Raw genomic sequence first — 23721 nt, forward strand, 5'->3', positions numbered from 1 at the left:
TAAATGGATAATATTTTATATAAAATTTATTTTTATTCATATTTAAATTTTTTATTTATATTTAATTTTTTTATTCATGTTTAAATTTTTTTATTTATATTTAAATTATATATATATATTTATTTCAATTGAGATTTAATATTACATAATGATAATCTGATGAAATTATGAATATAATAATTATTACTTGTTATGGAAAATTACAACTATTTCAATTGTTGTATTTGATTTACATAAAGTGTCAATAAATCAATTATAAACAAGTATATTGTATTTACGGGAAATACCTTAATAGAAATTATATAATATTTTTGTCAATTAAATGGTATATAAATATGTGAAAACTTAATAATTTGTTTGAATACAACAAACATGAAATTGATTATTATATTAATCTCTGTTTTGCTTGGCTTACAGTTTATTGTTAGCTCTGATATTAAACTGAACTGCAATAAGAATAATGAGAAACAATTGGATGAAGTAATACAAAATCTATATCTATTTGGAGCTCCCGATAGACAATACCCGACCGTCAAAAAAGATATGAAAAAGTTTTGCAGGTTTCGTATCATTTAAATAATAATTTAATATATATTTTTAATGTTTGATTTATATTATAGTGATAACGAAAAGTATCAAAAATTTATTAAAGAATACGGAATTAAATGTAAGAAAGGTTTGTCTAAACAAGTGTTGGGACTAATGATGTATTCGGTGGCTAAACATAGCACTGGTATTTGTAAGTCAAATCAGAGGACAAATGAGTTTCTGAATATTGGTAATTGTGGTAATACTGCTAAAAACGATACCATCAAATGCTGGAAAAATCTTATTAAAGCTGTTGATAGTATTTCATATAATACTAATAATAAATTGAAAATACCATTAATTTGTTGGTAAATGTTATCAATTAAAATGTTATTACTAGCTATTCAATAATAATAATACAATTTTTTAATCAATGTTAGCAATTATTATGTATTGAAAACATGCTCTCAAAAATCATATGAGTCTCGACCTAATCAATGTAATAGTAAAGCCATCGACGGTCACGAAAAGCTATTAAATGCCTTCGCTTTGGACACACTTAAGCTATTGTGCTCTGAATATAACGAAGACAACGACAAGTGCGACAAAATCATATCACAAACCGGAGTCTCAAAACTTAAGGTTTTACCGAAATCACCGATTGTTCCGTTTATTAAAATACTTGAAGAACTCGATTAATAAATTTCTATAATATATTTAAAATTATAATATATAACACAATCTTACAAAATATACAGAATATTTGTTTTTATTATTAATAACTTTTTAATGATAATAAAATTTTTTGTATATTTATTATAATATTGAGATTTTAAAAATAAAATTAATAGCAATTGATCAAAGAATTATTATTATACAATTGATTAATTAATAAATAAAAATAAATCTATAAAACATTTAAAAATTATTAATTTGTCATTGATTAAGTGCATAGTATTTTTATTAATTATAAATTATATAAACATTAAAGTAAAATAATATAATTACTATATAATAAAATTAATAAAGTTATTTGTTAATAAAGTCATAATATTCATAAATTTATGTTATAAATAAATTGTTAAAAATCTGTCAAAAATTTTTATATATTGCAATACAATATAACAACGATTGGGTATTTTGTGACCTTTAACTGTCATATCACTCAAAGTTTTTTAAATTAATATAACGTTAGAATTTAAATGATATTTATTAAACTATCATTTAATATAATAATAATAATAATATAATATTTGTAAATAACAAAAGAAATCTTTATTATTAAAATATAAAAATAATTTTGAAATCAAATGTGTAATATTTTGTTATTTGTAAAGTTTATTATAATCTCAATTTTTAATGATTTAAATCTTAAGACATTTATATGTTATTATTATATTACAACACATCCGGTCTTTTGTATCAATAGTTTTTAAAAAATATATTTTTTCAAATATTTTTAATAGTTTTATATAAAATATTATAATATAATTTAATATATCGTTAATGTGTCAAATATACAATAAATCAAAATTACAGATAATATAATATTATAAAATACAATAATATAATTTTTAATAATTAATTATATAAAATAGTTATATAATAATTAATTATATAAAATAGTTATATAATAATTAATTAAATTTATAATAATATAATAATTAAATTAGAGTTGGCATAAATTAATAGAATAAACATTTTATTTTTTATTCAAAGAAATTTACGAGGTTTAACTGTATGTAAATTTCTTTTAATTTATACAAATATAGGACGCAATTTTAGAAAAATACTTATAATATTCTTATAAATAGTGAGTTTTTAATAATATTTTTTATATTATTTTTTATTTTTTGTCATAAAAATGTTTTCAAAATATTCAATATTAGTTTCAAGTATTTTACTTATTATAATACATTTCATACCATTTAATGAAACTGTATTTACATTAAATGAATTTTCGACATTAATTCGGGCAAAAAAGTTATTATTACGTGAATTACCAAAACTTATGAGACATGAGTCGACTGCACATCCAAATTATGACCGACCCATGACTTCACAACAAAAACCATTTCATCAGACGATATCTCAATTACCTCAACAATCAATGTTTGATTTGTTAGACGACAGACAACAACGACCATTAATACGCAACGGAAGACAAACCGACGGCAAAGTGACGGCAAATAAAAATATGAATGACGTGAATGTCATAAATACGGGTTTGTTTGACAGCAAATCGCTTATGAATTTAATTGGATTAAAACAAAAGATTATTTCAAATATCTCTGTTTTAATCCGTCGTCTAATCGATGAAATAGCGCTTACTTTGAGACTAATATTGAGAGTATTTACGACACCCTCTACTTTAGATACCAGTGTTCGTCAACTAACAGATCAAAGTCAAGAATTCTAGCTTTAAATGAAAAAATGTTAATAAATATTTAGATATACTTTTTTAAAAGTTTTATGACTATTGTTGTGAAATATAAATATGTATTTTATTGAAGGATATTATGATATATTTGTTAAAATTACAGCACATTACCAATGTTTTGGTAAATCTTATGGTTACATATGAATGTATTAATAATAAGTTATTTTAAATGATAATCATTATTATTAATAAACCCTTAATTATTTGCACAAAAATTTTTGATGACAAATGTTATTATTATTGATTAACTTAAGGAATTTTATTATTTTATAAAATTTTAATTTATGTAATAACTTATTATATTTATATTAACAATAAATTAACATTTTTAATTTTTAAAACTTTTTAATTGCATATGAAATTAATAAATTACAACATTTTGTTATATTAAACATAAAAACATTTGTTAATAATTATGTATTGTTAGTGTAAAAAAATAAACAAATAATTATTTTATTTTTTATTATGATATTAAAAAATTGATTAAAACATTGAAAAGATTTGTTTTAAATCACTTAATACTTTAGTGTAAATATATCTCCAAATATTTGTGGCGTTAATAAAAATACTTCAAAAATCGTTATAATATTAATTAATGAAACATTGATTTGAACATAACTTTTTTTTAAAAGTAAAAACATTTTTTTCCTTAAACTTATTGCCTTATATGAAAATATAAATACACAAATGTATAAATTATAGATATATACGGTACTTACAAATAAGAAAATTATTTTAAAGATTTATTAAATATTGTTTTAATTTTATTTATTATTATTGATATTTTGACAATAAATAATTTATACACAAAAAATGGACGATTCTAATGATGAGATTTATGATAAAAAGTTTTTATCAATGCAAGACTCACTAGCAGTTTATAAAAAACAACAAAATGATTGTAATAATAATAATAATAATAATAAAGAAGTCAACAAAAAGACAGTTATGCGGCACATATCCGAGTGCTCTGAAACTACTGAAACTGTCAGTGATATCACTGATTTTGATCCAATTTTAACAAAATTTGATAAATATTTTTATACATTTTTACTATGCTTTGCTAATATGACCTATGTAAGTTTTACAAAAATCATAATTACTTAATTATTAATTAGTTTAATTTTTAAAATAATTTTATACAAAATATAAGGGAATATCGCTGACAATTATGTCGCCGGCATTACTGGACTTTACATGTATTATACAACAAGAGGCTGAAATTGTAACACATTATTATACATTATATGCAATCGGGACTACAGTCGGATCTTTGTGTAAATATTTATTTATAATAAAAATTATAAACAAATTAATTAAATAATTTCAAAATTTATATATTTTTTGTTATTTTTTAATTGTTTATTAGTTGGCTTTTTATTTAAGTATATCAATCGACAATTAACTTTAATACTTGCGTTAACATTGTTTGGTTTGGTAACTGCTTTATTGCCCATAAGCCCTAACTTTCCGGTAATGTATTTGTTTGGACTAATCGGTGGCATTGGTGCCGGTGTTTTAGATATTGTCCAAACCGTTTGGTTGATTGAGATGTGGGACACAAAAAGTGGATCAATATTGCAGTTATCAGAGTTTGCTTATGGATTGGGTATCACTGTTGGACCACTTATTGTTGAGCCATTCATCTCCGGTAGACGATTCATATGTTATTATTTAATAATAAAAGATTTATTTAAAAAACAGGAAATAAAAAATGTTTGGATCAAAATATAAAAGACTCCATAAATTATAGTAAACCACTGTTACCTCCATTTATAACCAGCGGATGCCTTCAAATATTTGCGGCGTTTCTCTTGTTATTAATGTATTTATTTCGTAAATATATTCCTACGAATCGATCGGAAGAAATTCAAATGATTGAACACGAAATCGAAGAAGTGTTGAAACCAATTGAACGYATATATCATCGGAGATATACTGTTCAGATCATTGAAGACAGAGTCAGTGAATTGAGAACCGGATCGATGCGAGTAAAGCATAATAAAGAGCCCAGATTTTCAATACAAGTCACAGGTTTTAATCCAAATGAGGACAAGGATTCAAAATGTATTCACTCTGTGTCCCGGAAAAGACGATTTTCATCGTTTCAAGTAATTGATAGTTTATACCCAAATCAATCCAAACTTCCTCGAAATCTAATCATAGGTTTGGGTGCCATATGTTTTGCCACAATAATTGTATGCGAGGCCGCCTTTATTGACTTTTCCCCAACATTTTTTAGAATTTATGCAAATATACCAGGTTGGTTTTATTTATTAATTATATATAATATCTTATACTTATTAATAATATTTTAAAATAATTATGTTTTATACAATATAACCAAATATTATTTTCTTTCATATAATTTAGTTATAAAAAATGAAAATATTTTTATTTTGTTTTTTCTTATAGTATTATTTAAAAATATTATAGTTTTATATTGAATACAAAATAAGATTTTTTTACTACAGTATAATACATACATTGCTATTAAATCCTATAATAAATTATATATTATTAAATATATTCTTTTTAGTCATAAATAATTATAAATAGATAACTAATGTTAGATATTGTTAAATCAATTTTATTAAAATTAATAATATATAATGTATAAATTAATAATATATAATGTTTATCATAACTAATAATCAATACATGTTTTAAATTCATTGCGATAATACCTTTTATCCCAATAGGATATGAAACGGCAATATTATTATCAGTGATGACAGCCTCATATACTCTGACCCGTGCTGTCAGCATATATGTGGCCATAAAAGTGAGACCCGATTATATATTATGCGTTCATTACGTGATTTTATTTATAAGTATAGCAATCCTATACTTTTCAAATCAAAACGTTATAGTTATGTGGTTTGGAAACATATTATTCGGTAAAAGTCATAAACATTTTTTTCAAATCTCATTAACACTTAATTCAAAATATAACATTTTGTAGTTAATCGTTTGAAAACAATTAACAATAAAACATGTGTATAAATGAACTTAACTTTAGGTTTATCAATTAATACATTATATATTTGATGATCCGGTTATTCAACAATATCAATTTTAATATACTTTATGTCAATTGTGGATATTTAATTAATCCTAGCATTGATATATGGTATCTTATTTTTTAATCTACAGTAGTATAGTTGTAACATTGTATGCATATTATATAATACTATATTACAAAATAAACAAAAATTTGTAATAATTATCAAACATACTATAAAAATCTAAATTAGAAATAAACATCAATAATATAAAGTAGAATAGTTTTGCTGTACAATAATATTATTATAGTATTAATATTATTAATAGAAAATAAATTATCATTATATAGACCACTAAGTGTTAAATAAAATATGAAAAAGTATTTATTAATAATAATAATGATATGATTTGACAGGTGTTGGTATCGCTACCTTTTGGTCGGCAACCTTCTCATACATCGAGACCTACATTGAAATAACCGACAGAATCGGTACAATCTATGTCTCATTATTGGGTTTACTAGAAATCGGTACCCAATTCATTGAGGGACCCTTTCTTGAAAACAAACCTCAAGTCCTGCTTTACTATTGCTCTTCAATGGCTGTCATCAGTTGTATATTATTTATAGTAATTAAAATAATTGTCTATAAAAGTAATATACAACCAACTCATGAAACCAACATTACTAAAAATAATAGCTCTAATAAATTATGTAAATTTGATCAAAATGTAACAACAATTTAAAATACAAATTATAAAAACTTAAATCAAATTGTAATATCAATATTATTATAATTCATAATAATAAATAGATTTTTAATAAAAATTAATTTATTTTTACAGATATTTTATTTTCTTTATAACTTTAATAATGTAAATAACGATAATATTATTTGATAACTCAAATAGGATGTAATTAGAAATAATCTATGAGCTAATGTAATAATAATAATAATATATTATATTTTTAAAAATTTCAATTATAAATAACTGAATTATTGTTTCGCAAGTTTTGATAGAATAAGCAGTAATAGTGACTCCAAATGGCATTAAAACGAAAGTATGTCTTTCATTGCATTTTAAAAAACAACACAAAAATTGTTTACAACTTTTTTTTACTTATTATTGATTTAAGCATTTAGCAAAAATATAATTAAAATTAATTATTATAAATTATGTGTAAATAAAAAATGTAAATATATGTAAAACATTAAAACTAAACTATTTTTAATTGAATTACACATTATAACTAAATTTAAATATTAACTTAAATAAATAATTCATAAAAATTATTAGTTTTACATAAATATTAGAATTAAAAAAATGTATTAAACTTTTATATTTGTATATTTATATTAAGTAAACTAAATATATTGTTTAATATTGAAAATATAATTTATAGTTCGATTTGAATAACTAATAGATTTACATTAAGTTGTTTTATTTGTATTTATTAAAAAAATTATTTCTACAATAAATATAATATTAAACCAGTTGAGAATGCTTCAAAAGCATTTCCATACGAACTCCTTAACTTAAGAAAGAAAAAAATTCAAAAAAAAATGTGTAGCAGAGTGTGGATTCGATCCTATGTCCTCGTGGGACAGACAGACCGACAGACCGACTTATAGAATCCATATACGATCTCCTTTTAGGAGTTCGTGGATATTTAATTTACATTTTGTTATATGGTTTACAATTAATATGTAATATCTTGTATATACTGTACAAATATATGTATATATTTGAAATTTTATTTTTTCAAATTTTGTGTATTCATTATTTTATTTCATTATAATCTTTTAAGTAAACATAGATTTGTGAAAACCTATCACTAAGACTAACATCTATAGTTACAAACAATGAATATGTAAACAATATGATTATAATTAATATAAAATACTAATGTAATAATAATTATTAAGAAATTTATTTTTTAAAAAGAATTTCATTAATTTTATCACAAAAAAAATAATTATTTGTTAATTTATTAACCTTTATTTGCAACCTATACTATAAATATTATTCTCTTTATATACTATTTCTAATAACTTAAGTGTAATTTTATATAATTATATTGTATTTTACAATATATTTTGATTAGCTTAAGATTTTTCTCTGAAAGTAAAATACAATTTAAAAACAAAAACAAAGATTATTTAATTCAAGATATACTTTAAAAATTATTACTAATATTTAAAATTAGTTAGTTATTAATATTTATATTATTTACAATAAATATCAATATATTAAAAAAATTGTTAATATAATTTGCAAATAATTTAATTTTTATGTAATATTTGCAATAATATATGTGTATCAAAGCTTTTTACATTAATTTTTCTGTTTTTCAGGAAATACCGCATTTAAAGTATATTTTTAAAAAGTTTTGTAATTTTACTGATTTAAAAAAATAAAACTAAACTAGTTTTCATATTAAAAAACTTTTGTTAAATTACAAAAAATTATTAAGAATTATAATTAAGATTATAATCTAAACAAGACATTAAAGAAAAGATTGCTTACATTTGTAAGTAATTAAATTTTTTTTACTTAATTTAAATTTTATTATCATGTATTACATTTTAAAATAATGTTTTAATAAAAATACTAAATCTTTTGTATATTAATAATACTAATAAAATAATCATCAATTTAAATTTAATTACATCATACTATGTTAAAAATAGCAGTGAATTTTAAATAATAAAAATACAAACATTTGATTCAATTAAATTTTTTTATGATAATAAAATCTAATAATATTTAAAAATGTATATTTTATTTTTTTAAAGTCATTTATAATMGTCATATTGTTATTTTATCAATTAACTGATTTCTCGCTAATTAAGTTCACTTAAAATCACTTTATTATTAAAATAATATTTGTTAATAAATTAGTAGCATTTATCACAAGAAAGTTTCTTTAAATATAATTTTATTAATAATCTTTTAATATAAACAGTAATCAACATTTATATAATGTGTATAATACTATGTGAAAAAATTGATGGATAATGATTATACTAAAAAAATATAAATATAATGTTTGTATTAAAAAAAATTACTGTTTGTACTCATATTTCTTTGAAATTTCTAAAAAATTATTTGTTTAACGCTTGAGAACAATTACAACTTATTGTGATAGTTGTTATGATAGATATATTTAATAATATTTAATATTATCACAAAATATAATACTTTTCTGATAAATTATTAATTAATAAAATTAAATAATATAAAACAATCATTGCTTAATCACATCATACCATTCTACAGTATATAAATTTACTCACATTTTTAAGTATAAATATAAAGCTAAAAATTGTAAAATTTTGTTACAGATGCTAAAAATTTGTTTTGATATTTTTCTAAATTATATATTAAATTATTTTTGTTTTATCATAATGAATAAAACTATTATAAAATTGAGTTACATTAAATTTTTATTCAAAAAAAATTATATACAATAATAAATTTTCTTAAATTATATTATTATTGAAACTAAATAAAAAAAATAATTTTATAAATATGAATAATAAGAATAATACCAATAGTGACAAAATGAGTGATAATAACGAAAAAAGTTTAAAACTTGTGCAAAGTTTTGAGTTAAATGTTAACGATTTATATCTTAACAAAAGTATTGACAAAAAGACAATATCTGAATATGAAATCTCTAGTAAATCGTCGATAAAAGAAATGAATAAATTTGACAAATATTTCTATACGTTTCTCTTATGTTATGCAAATCTAACTTACGTAAGTTTTTTGGAAAATTTATCATATATTTAAGTTTTTATGTACTAACTCTTTTTAAAATTAATTAAATGTTTATATTTTTGTAACTAAATTGTACGATATATAAACTATTTTCATTATGGATATTAATTATTAGATTATTTAAACTAATAGGTATAAAATATTTTTTCAAAAATTGCAAAAATTTAATTTTAATTCTTATAGTTTGTTAATTTTACATTATCTAGGTGATTCAATTTTTAAAAAAAATTAAATGCCTAAAATATATTAATTAGTTCATTTGTCAGAAAATATTTAATAATATACTCATAAATAAAATTTTAATTGAATTATTTTCATATATAATTTAATATGAATAATAATAATAATAATTGATTAGTAGTACACTGTACTATATTTGTACTTAAATGATAAAATCACTTATTAGTAAATTAATTAATTAAAAGATTATTATTAAAACATACAAACATAATTACTTTACAATGTTTAGGTAACCTTTGTAATTGTTTTAGAAATGAACTTGATCATCTAATCATAAGTATTGTACTAATTTAGCACTAATAACTTTAATACTGTTTATAAGTCCGAAATACTTTATCAAAATTACAAAATAACAAAATTATATGACATTTAATAAAATATATTGTATAATAGGTATGAGTTATACTTCATATTTTACAATAAATTCCCATTATTTACCAAAATAGTTTTCATTACTTTTCAAAACATTACTTTTTAAATAAAATCAGAGTGTTTATATTATAGCCATAATAGCAAAATTTTATTATTTATATAAAAATACAATTAAAGTTATTTTAAAAATATTTCTTATAAAAATTTTGTAATTTACTGTTTTCTGACAAAATTCCAGAAAAATTTACAGATTTTATATATCATTTAAATCTGATTTTTTAAATTTTTTTATTTTGAGCTTTTTTGTTTATTTGTAGTTTTCAATATAGAAAATTTACTAATAAAAATAATAAAATTTATTTAATTAACAATTTAATCAAAATATACTATATATCACGTAACAATTGTTTGGTGACATTGACAATCAATTGTAAATATTTGGTTTAATTAGTATTTATATAATTTACAATTAAAAGGTACATCTAATCATAATTGTACTCAATGTTAATAAATAAAAAAATAATATAAAAACATATAAATCTTATTTCTATTAATCATATTTAAATCAAATATAAAGATATTGATACAATATTTCTTGATAAAATATAAGCAAAATAATTATTTCATATAAACTATAAATTGTTTGGTAATAATTTGTTAACAACTCTCATAAATTAGTTGATATATCACATGTACTTTATTAAGATACCAAATGAACGTTTATAAGATTAAATGGATTAATTTGAATATAATATAATTAATACAGCATTTAAAAAGTTAATCATAATTAAATTAATGATAATTTATTTACAACATAATAGGGTATCGTTATAACAGTGATATCTCCTGCTTTAATGGACTTTACCTGTATTGTAAATACCACTCCATTGATTATCACACATTTTTTTTCATTATATTCATTTGGGACCTTATCTGGATCATTTTGTAAATATCTTTTTTAAAAAGTATTAGTATTAGTAACTGAATAAATAATTTGGATTTTTTACTCATTTTTTAGTGGGCTTTCTATTTAAATATATCAATAGACAGCTAACATTAACGATATGCCTATTGTTATATGGATTGGTTACGGCATTGTTACCTTTAAGTCCCAATTTTGGTGTTATGTATTTGTTTGGATTTGTCAGTGGTATTGGTTCCGGTGTTTTGGATGTCGTTCAGACTGTTTGGTTAATTGAGATGTGGGATGAAAGCGGATCTGTACTACAGTTATCTGAGTTCACTTACGGTATCGGTATTACTGTCGGACCACTTATTATTAAACATTTTCTTGAAGGTATTTAATCAATAATTACAAAGCGTTTAATAAAGTGAAATATTAATACAATTATATTTGTCTAAACATCAAAGTTAACTATATTTTATGATTATTATAAAATAAGGTGACGATAATTGCATTGATTATACAATACCTGCAAATGAGACCATTGACTATAGCGCCAAACTGTTGCTACCGTTTGTCATCAGCGGATCCCTACAGATAGTTGGAGCAATTCTTCTGTTGTTTATGTATTTCTTTCGCAAATACATTCCTATCACTGAAGAAGATGAAGAAGATATCATTAACAATGACATCAAATCATATGAACAAACCTCTCGTCGAAGAAATACCATATCTATTGGTGAAGCGCGTGATAACGATTCGGGTGTCGTTTCAATGCATTCATTCAAAACAATTAATAGCAAAGATAACAGACTTTCAATTAATAATTTGAATACTAATACTAATAATAACAATAATATAAATGAAATGATTTTTAAAAAGCGAAGACCAGCATCTGTTAGATATCATACTTTACCAAAAAGACAAAATTTTTCTACATTTCAATTGAATAATAATAATCCTATAAAACCCATTCACTCAAAACTACCGGAGCGACTGATGTTAGGTTTCGGTGCCATATGTTTTGCCACAATAGTGGTGGCAGAGACAGCTTTTCTTGACTATTCGCCAACTTTTTTCAGATATTACACCGACAAGACTGGTATGTCTTAAAAGTTATTAACACTTAAAACTGTAAATTAATTGTATTTTTTATTAATTGTATTACTTTAGGCGATGAGACGGCAGATATGTTATCGGTGGCCACCGCCTCATATACAGTAATGAGACTAATAAGCATCTATATAGCTATGCGCGTCAAACCGGATCACATAATGATTTTGCACTATATATTAGTTTTTTGTAGTCTTTTTATATTATGGTTTTCTAATGATAGTCCTATAGTTATGTGGACGGGAAATGTGTTGTTTGGTGTCGGTATATCCGTGTTCTGGTCGGCAACCTTCTCATACATTGAAACCTATTTCGAGATTACCGATAGAATCGGTACTTATTATGTCTCACTTTTGGGTTTACTAGAAATCAGCAGTCAGTTCATTGAAGGGCCGTTTCTTGACACCAATCCCGCCGTTTTGCTCTTTTATCTCATGGGACTGACATCTCTTAGTGTCATCTCATTCATCAGCATTAAAGTGATAGTTTATAAAACCAATATAATGCCATTAAGTGATACAGAAAGTGATAAAAACTCGATATCAAGCTTTCCGTGTAAAGAAATAATCACTTTTAATATTTAAGTTTTTATAATATTTAATTATTAATTATAAATATTCAGTTATTAGTTTTTATACAGTATTTATTTTAATACAAATGTATGATAAAAATTACTTTCTTTTTTATTAAAAATTTAATCTAATATTTATTGTATAAAAAAATTATTTTATTTATATCTTGAGTTATCAATAAATTTATAAAATTTAATCTAAAGTTGTTAACATATTTATATCTAAAGATAAGATAAAGAAGTTTCTAAAATATTCCCAATTTATTTGTGGAAAAATAAGTCAATTTGTTGTTTGATTACTATTATTATTATTATTATTTACACAATGTTTTTAACATGTGATACATTCAATATTTGACTAAATCATTGGAATTTCATAAAAAAATATGAAATATTACATAATATTTACAAATAAATTAATTTAATAAGTAATTGTAAGTTAATTAAATACCATATATTATAAAAAACAACTATAATCAAAAACAGAAAATTAATTGATTCTTAATAAGTAAACGTAATATTTATTTACGTCAATAATTTACACTAAACTATAATTAAATTATAAACAATAATAATATAATCACATAAAATCACATTAATATAATTGTTATTATTTGCAATAATGTATATTTATATAAAAAGGTAAATTTCCAAGAAAAAGTTAAGTTCAATAATGTTTATTAAGTAAACAATTTATTTGTAAATTAATTATTTATTAATATAAAAAATGCATTTCGTGTTTAATTATTAATAAAGCAAATATGATATAATTAGGCAAATAAATTAAATGTACTTTTTATATAATTATATATAAGTATAGACACATTTGTAAGGCCACGCCTACAGTCGTATTTGAAGACCAGTTATATTTGAAATTTTCATCAATGAAACAAACCATTTGAGTTGTAGAAGCACTGGTAGTCCTGTAGTAGTCCTCTATTTGTGAAACACAAATCAATTACTTTTTAGACAAAAGTCACTGACGTTTGCCATACGTATGAAATAAAAGTTTTTATAAAAAAGTTTGTCAATAGTTGTGTTTGAAAGTTATTCACAGAATTTTATTAACAAAATAATTAGTTTAAAATTCTTTGGTTTATATTAATCGCAAGAATATTTCAGCGATAATATACAGAATCTTAGTGTTTGTATGGAATCGAGAGCTCAACAATTAAAGTAAGTCTATTATAGTTATTAATTATTCAATATATGTATTATAATTTAGTTTTTAATTATTTAATACAGTCATTTTGTTTGAATATTTATCTGCAAATATTTATTTAATATTTTTAAAATGATAATATCGTTTGATATAATTTCTAATCGTTAGAAAATAATTTTCCATTAAAGATTTGAAAATCTAAAATTAAGGATTATTTTAATGATAAAGTATTTATTATAATTACAGTAATTAATTAATTAATATAAATATGTTTTAAAATATTAAATGGCGTAAATTATTATTATAATAAAATTAAACCAATAATCTAGTTTAATACAAAGTAATAAAAATATAATAAATGTATATATAATTGAAATCACGCCACCGGATAGATACTATTGTTATGCATGTATGCATTCAATAGAGAAAACATAGTAATTATAGGTTATATGTCATAACCCCAACTCTCTCCCGTTGAATGACTATTGAATTGACTACAAGTGGTTTATACTGTAATATATAGTATACAATAGCAGAGCACGAGTGTGTGTTTGTAGGGCTTGTCGTCCCATTAATTGTGGATTTTTCACAACACATTCCATCACTATATATATAAAACCTATAATTTAATGGTCAGAAAAAATGCATATAATTGTATAGTGAAAACAATTTCATTATAATTTTGACTGTTTTCTCATTCAACTTTAAACTTATATATTTCATACTCATCTATAATTAGGTATTTTTCACAAATAGTGTTTGTTATCTTTATCTATAATATAAATATATTATGCAGTAATATTTATTATCTGTTAATTGTGTTACTAGTTTTTTAAGCTGGGTCAGTCACGTAGTCGCAATTAATAATTTATTTAATACAAAAAATAGCAAATAATTAAATTCATTAGTTTTAATTAAATATATATATATATTATAAAACCAAATAAAAATTTAAATCCACAAATAATATGTATAAATTCTCTATAAGAATCCATATTTTAAAACTTACGGAAAAAAAAGAACAATAATTATTAAATTTTAAGTAATTTTTAAAAACTATGTATTGAATGTATATATTATTTGTTTGGTATGTATCGGCAAATCCACAAAGGGATCTAAAAATACATTGCAATACTTTGCAAGTATTGCTAATAAAATGCCAACAATTTGTTGTTCAAAACTAACCGCTACTCCTATTCCCAGAATTTTAGTTAAGGAATGTTCGAGATTTCACTCATTTAATTATTTTTCGTTATATTATATTTAATTATTATTTATTTTTTAAGTAAAAGTATTAATTTTTATAATTTTTGGTTAATTTATAATGTATTTTTAGATAAATTAATTTAGAGATAAAATTAGATAAGATTTACAGATTGACATATATTTTTGAAATAAATTATAGTACTGTTTAATCAAATAATGGATTTTAATTATTTTGTATTATAGTTTAAATTCGGTATTTCATTATATTTAACTTTTATGATTATTATTTTAATAAATAATTATTATTAATATTTGTTTTTACTTATGTAATAATAATAATTAGCATTATCAGTAATTTAACAAAATATTAAAAATTATTTAACTTGTTAACCAAAATTTAAATAATTAATAAAATTTTTATTTAATATGTAGATCACGAGTGATTCTTTTACGGATCATTTTGATATCATTTTTAATAGTAATCGTAAGCATGCCGTCCACACAATCGCCAGTTCCCCGAAAAATGATGAGAAGAGGCAAACGAAGTTTTGCATCACTCAAATGTTTGGGCGCTTATGACAGGTCTAAGTTTGCTAATCTCAACCACATTTGCGATGAATGCTATCAATTATATCGGGATCAGACCATACATGTCGCGTGCAGGTATCACATCCATGTCTTATTACGAAATTACATACATTGAAGAGTTTCAAGATTTTTTAGAAAGAGAGAAAAACACACAAACATACACCTGACCCTCAAATCAGACATCAATAACAGCAATGAAGCTTTAAAATCAAGATATTCTTGTTATTTGAAGCAACTAAATGACCAACAATTAGCTAATGTCTCTAAAAATAAGTCCATTTATTGGTCATTCATATCATTTGCTAAAACATACTGAATGAATGGCTACTTATAGGAGTTGCTGTAAATTAGAAATTATTAAAGATGTAGATTATTATCATTCATATTATATTTTATGCATTTAATAATTAATGATTTTTTGTGTTTAATTGAAAACTATAGGGAAGACTGCTTTCGTAACGATATATTCTTTGGATGTGTCGATGCATTACTTTTATCTCATGAACACAAATCACTGAAAGAGATGATCAATCATATCAATGGACGCAAATGACAATTACTTTTTCATTATTGCAAACTATTAATCAAATTTACAAACTATTTAATCATATTTTTATCATATATTCATTCAGAAGACAGTATATTTAATTATAATAATTATATCTTTATAAGAAACTGTATTATTATATTCAATATAGCTTTTATACATTTTACATTTATTTTTTATGATATGTATATAAATAATATTTATGCATTTATATATACAGTATATAATATATTATTATAAATATTTTTATATTTATTCTAAACATTTACAAAATTATATAATAAATACATTAAATGTAAATTCATTTAAATTATTACATAAGTTAAATAAATTTATTATTTATTAATAAAAGTGTTATAAGTTATATTTTTGTATAATTTAGCAAAAATATTTATATTTGATTAATAAACTTTTTATATTATTGATAAAACATTTTAATTGTTGTAATAATTTGTAAATTAAATTTGTAAAGATGTGATATATTTGTTATGTGAAAACATCAACGTCTTAATTGATGTCTTAATAACAAATACTGTATAGTATTATCTGTAATTAATAGTAATTTCATCAATGAGTATAACTATTGTTAGATAAGTTATATCGTTTTACACTATGTATTGAAGAAATCCTAATATTATTTAATTTAAAAAAAATATTTTGTATTTTATATATTTTATTTATAATATAAATTATTTACTATTATATAACATATACCGATATAATGTATACTATTAATACAGGTATCGTATAATACAGATATAAACCCAGATATTAATATTTATTAATTATAAACATAACGTTATTTATGATTTTATTTATAATTTAAAGTTTATGCAACAATTCAATTGAAAAACACATTATTTTTATTTACATTTAGAGTTAATTTTTAATGAATTTCCATTCAATTCAATGCCTTTACTATCAATTGATTTGATTATCGATTGATTAGTGCTTTCATTCAAACCATTTGTTTAACAATAAGATTACCGATAAGTTTGGCCACAAATTTACGGATTGATTGATTGTTTGGCCGCAAAAATAATGGCCACTCAAGTGAAGTGTTTGGTCAAATTAAATGGTGAAAAGTTTCGTGTTTTCATCGATGATGTGATAAGCGGTGGCTATAAATTGGCGCCGAAGACACGGTTCCGGTTTGTCTACAAAAAGATACAGCAATTGAATGCAAAACTGGACATCAATTTTGTTAATTACAAGTTTGAAGTGACTATCAATTGATCACTTTTTTATCATTATTTGTCTAACAATTGATCTTTTAATTTACTGTAGCTCTGGGACAACGATTTTAGCGATTATGTGGTGATAACCGATGAAAATCAAATGATCGACGATTTGTCGCGTTTTAGAGTCAGTCAGAGGAAGATCAGTGATACCGATGTCTCAGATAAACAAACCAAACAAAATAAAACAAATGACAGCCGAGTGGACAGTACGACATATATGCAGTCAACCAGTGGTCACCAAATTAGTACAAATCATAAGGTTTGCAAAAAGTCGTTATTCTCAGAAAAATCAACGGACGACCAGAAAATGAATCCAAAATCCAAGACTTATAGAAAATCACCGGAAAAGTCATTATCATTGTCACAAACTCGAGCCAGAGATGTGTCGCCAATAAAACAAAAGTCTATCCCATCACTTGACATGCCATCGACATCATCATCATTGACCAGAACGTCATCACTGGTGACACCAATCTCTTTGAATATTGAAAACAATACTACTTTAGATTCTCTGAATCGTCGCATAATTGATATGCTTTCTATACCTCTGTTGTCCAGTGAAGACGTGCGAGAGTTTAAAGACTTGAAGTATGTCTTGGATTTGAATCGCGAGTTGTTTGAAGTGAATTTTGAAAGTAACGGCAATTGGACTAAAATTTCTAATAAAATGAAACAAAAGGGTTATAATGGACCCAAATATTCGGGAAAAAATCTTAAAGAACTCTTCTATAAATATGAAGCTCTTTATGAACAGGTATTGAATTATTAATTAATGGATTACTTTTTGAAATGAGTTAATAATAATTTATATAATAATTAAATGTATAAAATTGTTTAAATTATGTTAATAGTTATTAGAGTACTGTAGTGACGAGCGGACGGCCACCAAATACTTTGCATTGTTTCCGATTTTTGAAAGAATGCAATTGCGGTCATACCTTACATCGCAATCATTCCAGAGATTGCGACTCTTAAGGGAAAAGTTTGATTTGAAAGTTAAATCAAATACTGGGTCATCGATTCCAAGTTCATCGTCAGTACCGTCCACACCAATCACACCCAAAGTGTCGTCACAACAAACTGTGGTATTTTGAAATTATTGTATAAAACAATTACCGAATTGTAATTAGAATTAATCGATTTATAGGTTAGACCACAATCTGAGACAAAGCTTAGCAACAAAATCAAAACAGAGGTAATAAATCTATAAATGTTTAATTAATTAATTGTACTGTTAATCATATAAATCAATTTACAAATAGACGACTGACACACTTAAAAATAGGACAATTGTGTCGACTCCCGCACTAAATACTGGCTTTTCTAGGGATACTCAAAGTGCTAAAAAGGTTTTAACTTTTATTATCTATATATTAAAAATATGATTCTAATAAATAAATGATTTATAGACGTTTCCGCGTCAACCAGTGTTCATACCATTACAATCGGCGCCGCCGTCCAACATATCGACACCACGAGTCTCACAGTTTAAGAAACCATTGCCAACGCCAACACATGAAGACAAAAATCCAGTCGTTAAAAAAGTAAAGACTGAAGACCCAGATCCAGATGTCATTGTTTTGGATTAACTTTCAGTTAATGTTTGATTGAAAAATGTATGAAATTAAATATTTTTTTAATTTATTACATATTACCTATAATTTTTATAATAATTATAAAAGGTTTAATAATATTTATTAATTTAATGTTAATAATTTTGTTTTTAATTCTGTTGATATCAATTAAATATTAATTTCAATGCAATATGTTATTATTAATCGCACAAAGTTTATGTTATAATGTATGTCATGATTTAGTATTATTATTTAATTACAAATAAATTACTTACCGGTAATGAATTAAATTTTGATCGGTAATTGGATTATACAGTATTTTTATAATACAGTTTAATATCTAAAAAAGTATTGTAATTTAATTTTGTAGATTAACAAAAAATATAATATTAAAATTTACTAATAAATATTATCTCTGATTTTGTAATTAAAATGACTCAACATTATTGGAAATTTGTATAAATAAATATTTAAAGATCTATCAACTGTTGATTAAATATTACCGGTAATTGTTATATATTGTGTCTTAAATAGAAATTTATAATAAATTCATAATAACTAAAAATGATTTGAACTGATAATTAGAATTATCATAAATTCAATACATTTTTATACATCAAATCACTATAAGCATGAGTGGGTGGCAAAGATATAATTGTTTTGTGAGTTTGAAAATCAAATTATATTTCATATAAATTGATACTGTGCTATACTATACAGTATATAGTATTTTATATAATAAGTTACAGTAAACTACCAGTGCTATTGCATAATAACTTATTTATACTGAAATTGTATTGTATTTTATATACAAGTCATTTATCAAAATTTATTATTACTGTCATTGATAAGGGAGGCAAACAATTAATTGATTTAAGCAATAGATTAATATAACTTATATACACTGTATTTCATACTAAATATATACTGTATATACAATACATTAGATATATGAGAACCAGTTCCCACACAATGACATATTCTATGGTATATTTGCAGTCAATTTGTTTCAATTAATTATAATTAATGCATTTATAAAAATATATTAGTTAGATATATGGTATATAGTTACAAATTTATAATATATATTTAATTAACATTTAGATAATGGTATAAAAATAATTTAATATACATTTTTATATTTTTTTATATACTGTATTAGATATATTTTTTATATGAAAACTAATAATAAAATGTTATTGTATTACTTTTATTTATAATAACAATTTTATTATAAAACAAATTATGTGATTATGAAAATAATTTTTATTAATCAGTATAACCTAACGTAACAAATACCGTATAAAAAATAATTGAGATAATAATATCGTTATATTATTTATAATAACAAAATAAAATATTTTATACGATAAATCTTCTTTAATAAGTTTATCTATAGACGGAAAATATTAATTCAATTTATACAATGAGTCAATAATAATAAATTTTATTAAATAATTTTTTTAATTTAACCAAAAGACTCGGGTCGTGGAGTTAGACACTTAAAAATTTTAGGAAACAGTAGTTTACAAAAAAAAGAGTCAATTTTTAAACATTTATCTAATTTGTCTAACAATTGATTGAATTATAGTTTTTTAAAAGTCCAAAAAAGTGACGTTATTTTTATACTGATTTAAAATATAGATTTCAATATACAGTATATTCTATGGTATTATTGAGTGAAAGTGTAAACATAACAACACATTGAATGTCAATAATAATAATAAATAGCGTTATAATTGTCAGACAAACAGCTATTTATTTAAATGTTTTTTTTATTAATAATAATAATTATTATTATGTGAATCAAAGTTAATAACCAAATAATTTATACAAACATGTAATGTAATCATACAATTGGTTTAAATTAATCAATTGTTTTATTTGATTGCAAGTAAATGTGATTTTTGGCACTATTTTGATGCCAACCAATGGTATGACAAACCAGTGTTTAATTGCAATCAAAATAATGTTTTTTCACTACATTTATAATAATTATAATAATAATAACCATTAAAATAATGTTTACTTTTTATGTTTTGAAGCACTTTATTATTGATAACGTTATGTGAAAAATATATATTTATTTTGAGATATATTTTATTGAATAATAGTTAAGAAGTTATATAAGTAAGTCATATATAAATTAATAATAATATCATAAAAGTTATAATAATTTTATGACTTATTAAAGGTATTTATAGATAATTAACAAATGAATTGCAATATTGATAAACCCATTGATAGTCACAAACATTATTTGCATTATTTTACAAATAATTTTCATTTTAATGCTTTAAAATATTTTTTGTGTCCATAGTTTGTCATAAAAGTTGTTTTTTGACATAAAATTAGATTATTTTTGATGAAATTGTGTTTACAATAACAGTGAGCTTATTATCCGATTTAATTGATCCATAATTTTGTTATATAATATGTAATTAAATAATAAGTCATTTAATGTTAGTTTAATGACAATAATCTCAACCAAAAAAGTTGTTTTCATTAATATTATAATTAAGTTTAAAACCCATATTTGATTTGAAGCCAAAGTTTTTGTTAATTAAAGCTATTTATGAGATAAGAATTTATGTGAAGATTATATAAGATTGTTGTTAAAGACATTAATACTATAGTTGAAGACAATCTCGTTTGATGTGATAATCACTTAGTAATTGGTGTTAAACTTAAGTGATGTCTTCCATATGGGAGTCGTGTTGTCCACCGTTTGGCAGTAAAGTCGACGGCGCCGACAGTGAGTCGAGTATAGCCGAACAGACCCGAAGGTCGAAGAAAATCGACGAAATGCTGGCAAAAGACAAACGACTCATCAGAAAACAAGTAAAACTATTACTTCTTGGCGCCGGAGAGTCAGGAAAGTCAACATTTCTGAAGCAAATGAAGATAATTCACGGCCAGAGTTTGATTGACGACACGAATACTGTTGAAGAATATAAAGAAGTGATTTATTCTAATATTATTAAAGGTATGAAAGTGTTGATTGACGCCCGTCTCAAACTAGACATCGATTGGGGCCGAGAGGCCAACGCCACTCACGCCGACTATGTGTTCGCTTTTGATAACAGACTTAACATAACTGATCACATCTTTAGACAATACGCTGACACTATTCGTCAGCTTTGGACCGATGAAGGCATTCGTCATGCATTTGACAGAAGAATTGAATTTCAATTAGTAATTAATATTTTATTTGTTTTTTTTATTTAAATACAAATACTTAAGATATTTAATGACTAATTTGTTTGGTATTTGTCTCACAACAGAGTGACGGCGTTCGCTACCTCTTCGACAACATTGAACGTATCGGTACTGAGGGTTATGTGCCAACAAATAGTGATATATTACACTCTCGAAAGGCCACTAAAGGAATCACTGAATACTGTGTGACCATCAATAAGATACCGTTCCGTTTTGTCGACGTTGGCGGCCAACGATCGCAACGACAGAAATGGTTTCAATGTTTCGAATCAGTGACGAGTATATTGTTTATTGTGTCTTCATCTGAATACGATCAGGTGCTGCTCGAAGACAGACAGAAGAACCGACTCCAAGAGTCGCAAAATATATTCGACACAATTGTCAACAATCGGTGTTTCTCTGAAGTGTCTTATATTCTGTTTCTTAATAAAACCGATTTATTAGAAGAAAAGCTCAAATTAGTGAAACTGTTGATACAAAACACAGATAACCGGTCATCACGACGACACCGGTGCGAATCAGTCAACGGTGCGAATAGCAATACAAACTCAATGAATATGGAATTACTTCATGAAAACCAAAATAAACTAATGAATTCAAATAATTATAATTGTGTGACAAACCAAGCGATCGACTATTACTTTTCCGACTTCACTGGTGATCCCACCGATCTGTTAACTGTTCAGTCATTTATTTTGCATTTGTTTGAATGCGTCCGACGCGACAAACGAAAGCAAATGTATCATCACTTCACTACTGCCGTCGACACAGAAAACATTAAATATGTCTTCAATGCCGTCAGGAATACAATACTTCAAAATAATATCAAACAACTTATGTTACAATAGTTGTCCTCATTTTGTTGTCTTTCATTTATTGTCAACATTGCCTGCAAATGTTTTACATAATTTAGGGCCAAATTTATCTATTTTTACAATTTTAAAAATAAATATTGTATTAATTAAATTCATTCCCTTTACTTAATTTGTAATTATGGTGTATTTTGACAACTAATGGACTCAATTTTATTGATTTAACTAAAGTTATGCCTATTTTGTGGCAACTCTACGCATAATTCATCCAAATTTCTATTAGTCTATTGAAATTAACTATTTTTATTAATTTTGATTAAGATTATTATAATTTTAAGTAAATTATATTTGTAATTATAAATGATTTATCATACATAACGTAGATTATATTTGTAATAAATTTATGTATAATAAT

The 23721-nt window shown here is 23.0% G+C and overlaps 4 protein-coding genes across 4 annotated transcripts; all 4 read left to right on the top strand.

The window, feature by feature from the left end:
• Positions 1-361: 361 nt before the first annotated feature.
• Positions 362-1261, top strand: LOC128953681 (uncharacterized). The gene is made up of 3 exons (XM_054299195.1): positions 362-560; positions 621-896; positions 969-1261. Exons 1-3 carry the CDS (start codon positions 373-375, stop codon positions 1225-1227), a joined length of 723 nt encoding a protein of 240 aa, XP_054155170.1. The 5' UTR covers positions 362-372; the 3' UTR covers positions 1228-1261.
• A 14554-nt stretch (positions 1262-15815) lies between these two features.
• Positions 15816-16466, top strand: LOC128953763 (ion transport peptide-like). The gene is made up of 2 exons (XM_054299284.1): positions 15816-15988; positions 16355-16466. The coding sequence occupies exons 1-2, from the start codon at positions 15816-15818 to the stop codon at positions 16464-16466; spliced, it is 285 nt and encodes a 94-aa protein (XP_054155259.1).
• Positions 16467-17290: 824 nt separating this feature from the next.
• Positions 17291-19353, top strand: LOC128953640 (uncharacterized). Its single transcript, XM_054299145.1, has 6 exons — positions 17291-17681; positions 17748-18455; positions 18553-18786; positions 18849-18896; positions 18964-19050; positions 19111-19353. Exons 1-6 carry the CDS (start codon positions 17502-17504, stop codon positions 19288-19290), a joined length of 1437 nt encoding a protein of 478 aa, XP_054155120.1. The 5' UTR covers positions 17291-17501; the 3' UTR covers positions 19291-19353.
• Positions 19354-21801: 2448 nt separating this feature from the next.
• Positions 21802-23406, top strand: LOC128953853 (guanine nucleotide-binding protein subunit alpha-13-like). The gene is made up of 2 exons (XM_054299374.1): positions 21802-22470; positions 22560-23406. Exons 1-2 carry the CDS (start codon positions 21970-21972, stop codon positions 23340-23342), a joined length of 1284 nt encoding a protein of 427 aa, XP_054155349.1. The 5' UTR covers positions 21802-21969; the 3' UTR covers positions 23343-23406.
• The last annotated feature ends 315 nt before the right edge of the window (positions 23407-23721 follow it).

The sequence above is a fragment of the Oppia nitens genome, unplaced genomic scaffold, assembly GCF_028296485.1.
Source record: "Oppia nitens isolate AA-2021 unplaced genomic scaffold, nextdenovo-longstitch-racon4-pilon3 scaffold23_pilon_pilon_pilon, whole genome shotgun sequence".
NCBI classification, from domain to species: domain Eukaryota; kingdom Metazoa; phylum Arthropoda; class Arachnida; order Sarcoptiformes; family Oppiidae; genus Oppia; species Oppia nitens.

Bases quoted from the DNA above. Each gene is read 5' to 3' on its own strand.
- LOC128953853 (XM_054299374.1), top strand. From the start codon at position 21,970: ATGTCTTCCATATGGGAGTCGTGTTGTCCACCGTTTGGCAGTAAAGTC. The intron at 22,471-22,559 runs GTAATTAATATT...GTCTCACAACAG, and splicing joins GAAGAATTGAATTTCAATTA to AGTGACGGCGTTCGCTACCT.
- LOC128953640 (XM_054299145.1), top strand. From the start codon at position 17,502: ATGGCCACTCAAGTGAAGTGTTTGGTCAAATTAAATGGTGAAAAGTTT. The intron at 18,456-18,552 runs GTATTGAATTAT...TTATGTTAATAG, and splicing joins ATGAAGCTCTTTATGAACAG to TTATTAGAGTACTGTAGTGA. The intron at 18,897-18,963 runs GTAATAAATCTA...ATTTACAAATAG, and splicing joins GCAACAAAATCAAAACAGAG to ACGACTGACACACTTAAAAA.
- LOC128953763 (XM_054299284.1), top strand. From the start codon at position 15,816: ATGCCGTCCACACAATCGCCAGTTCCCCGAAAAATGATGAGAAGAGGC. The intron at 15,989-16,354 runs GTATCACATCCA...TGAAAACTATAG, and splicing joins ACCATACATGTCGCGTGCAG to GGAAGACTGCTTTCGTAACG.
- LOC128953681 (XM_054299195.1), top strand. From the start codon at position 373: ATGAAATTGATTATTATATTAATCTCTGTTTTGCTTGGCTTACAGTTT. The intron at 561-620 runs GTTTCGTATCAT...TTTATATTATAG, and splicing joins GATATGAAAAAGTTTTGCAG to TGATAACGAAAAGTATCAAA. The intron at 897-968 runs GTAAATGTTATC...AATCAATGTTAG, and splicing joins AAAATACCATTAATTTGTTG to CAATTATTATGTATTGAAAA.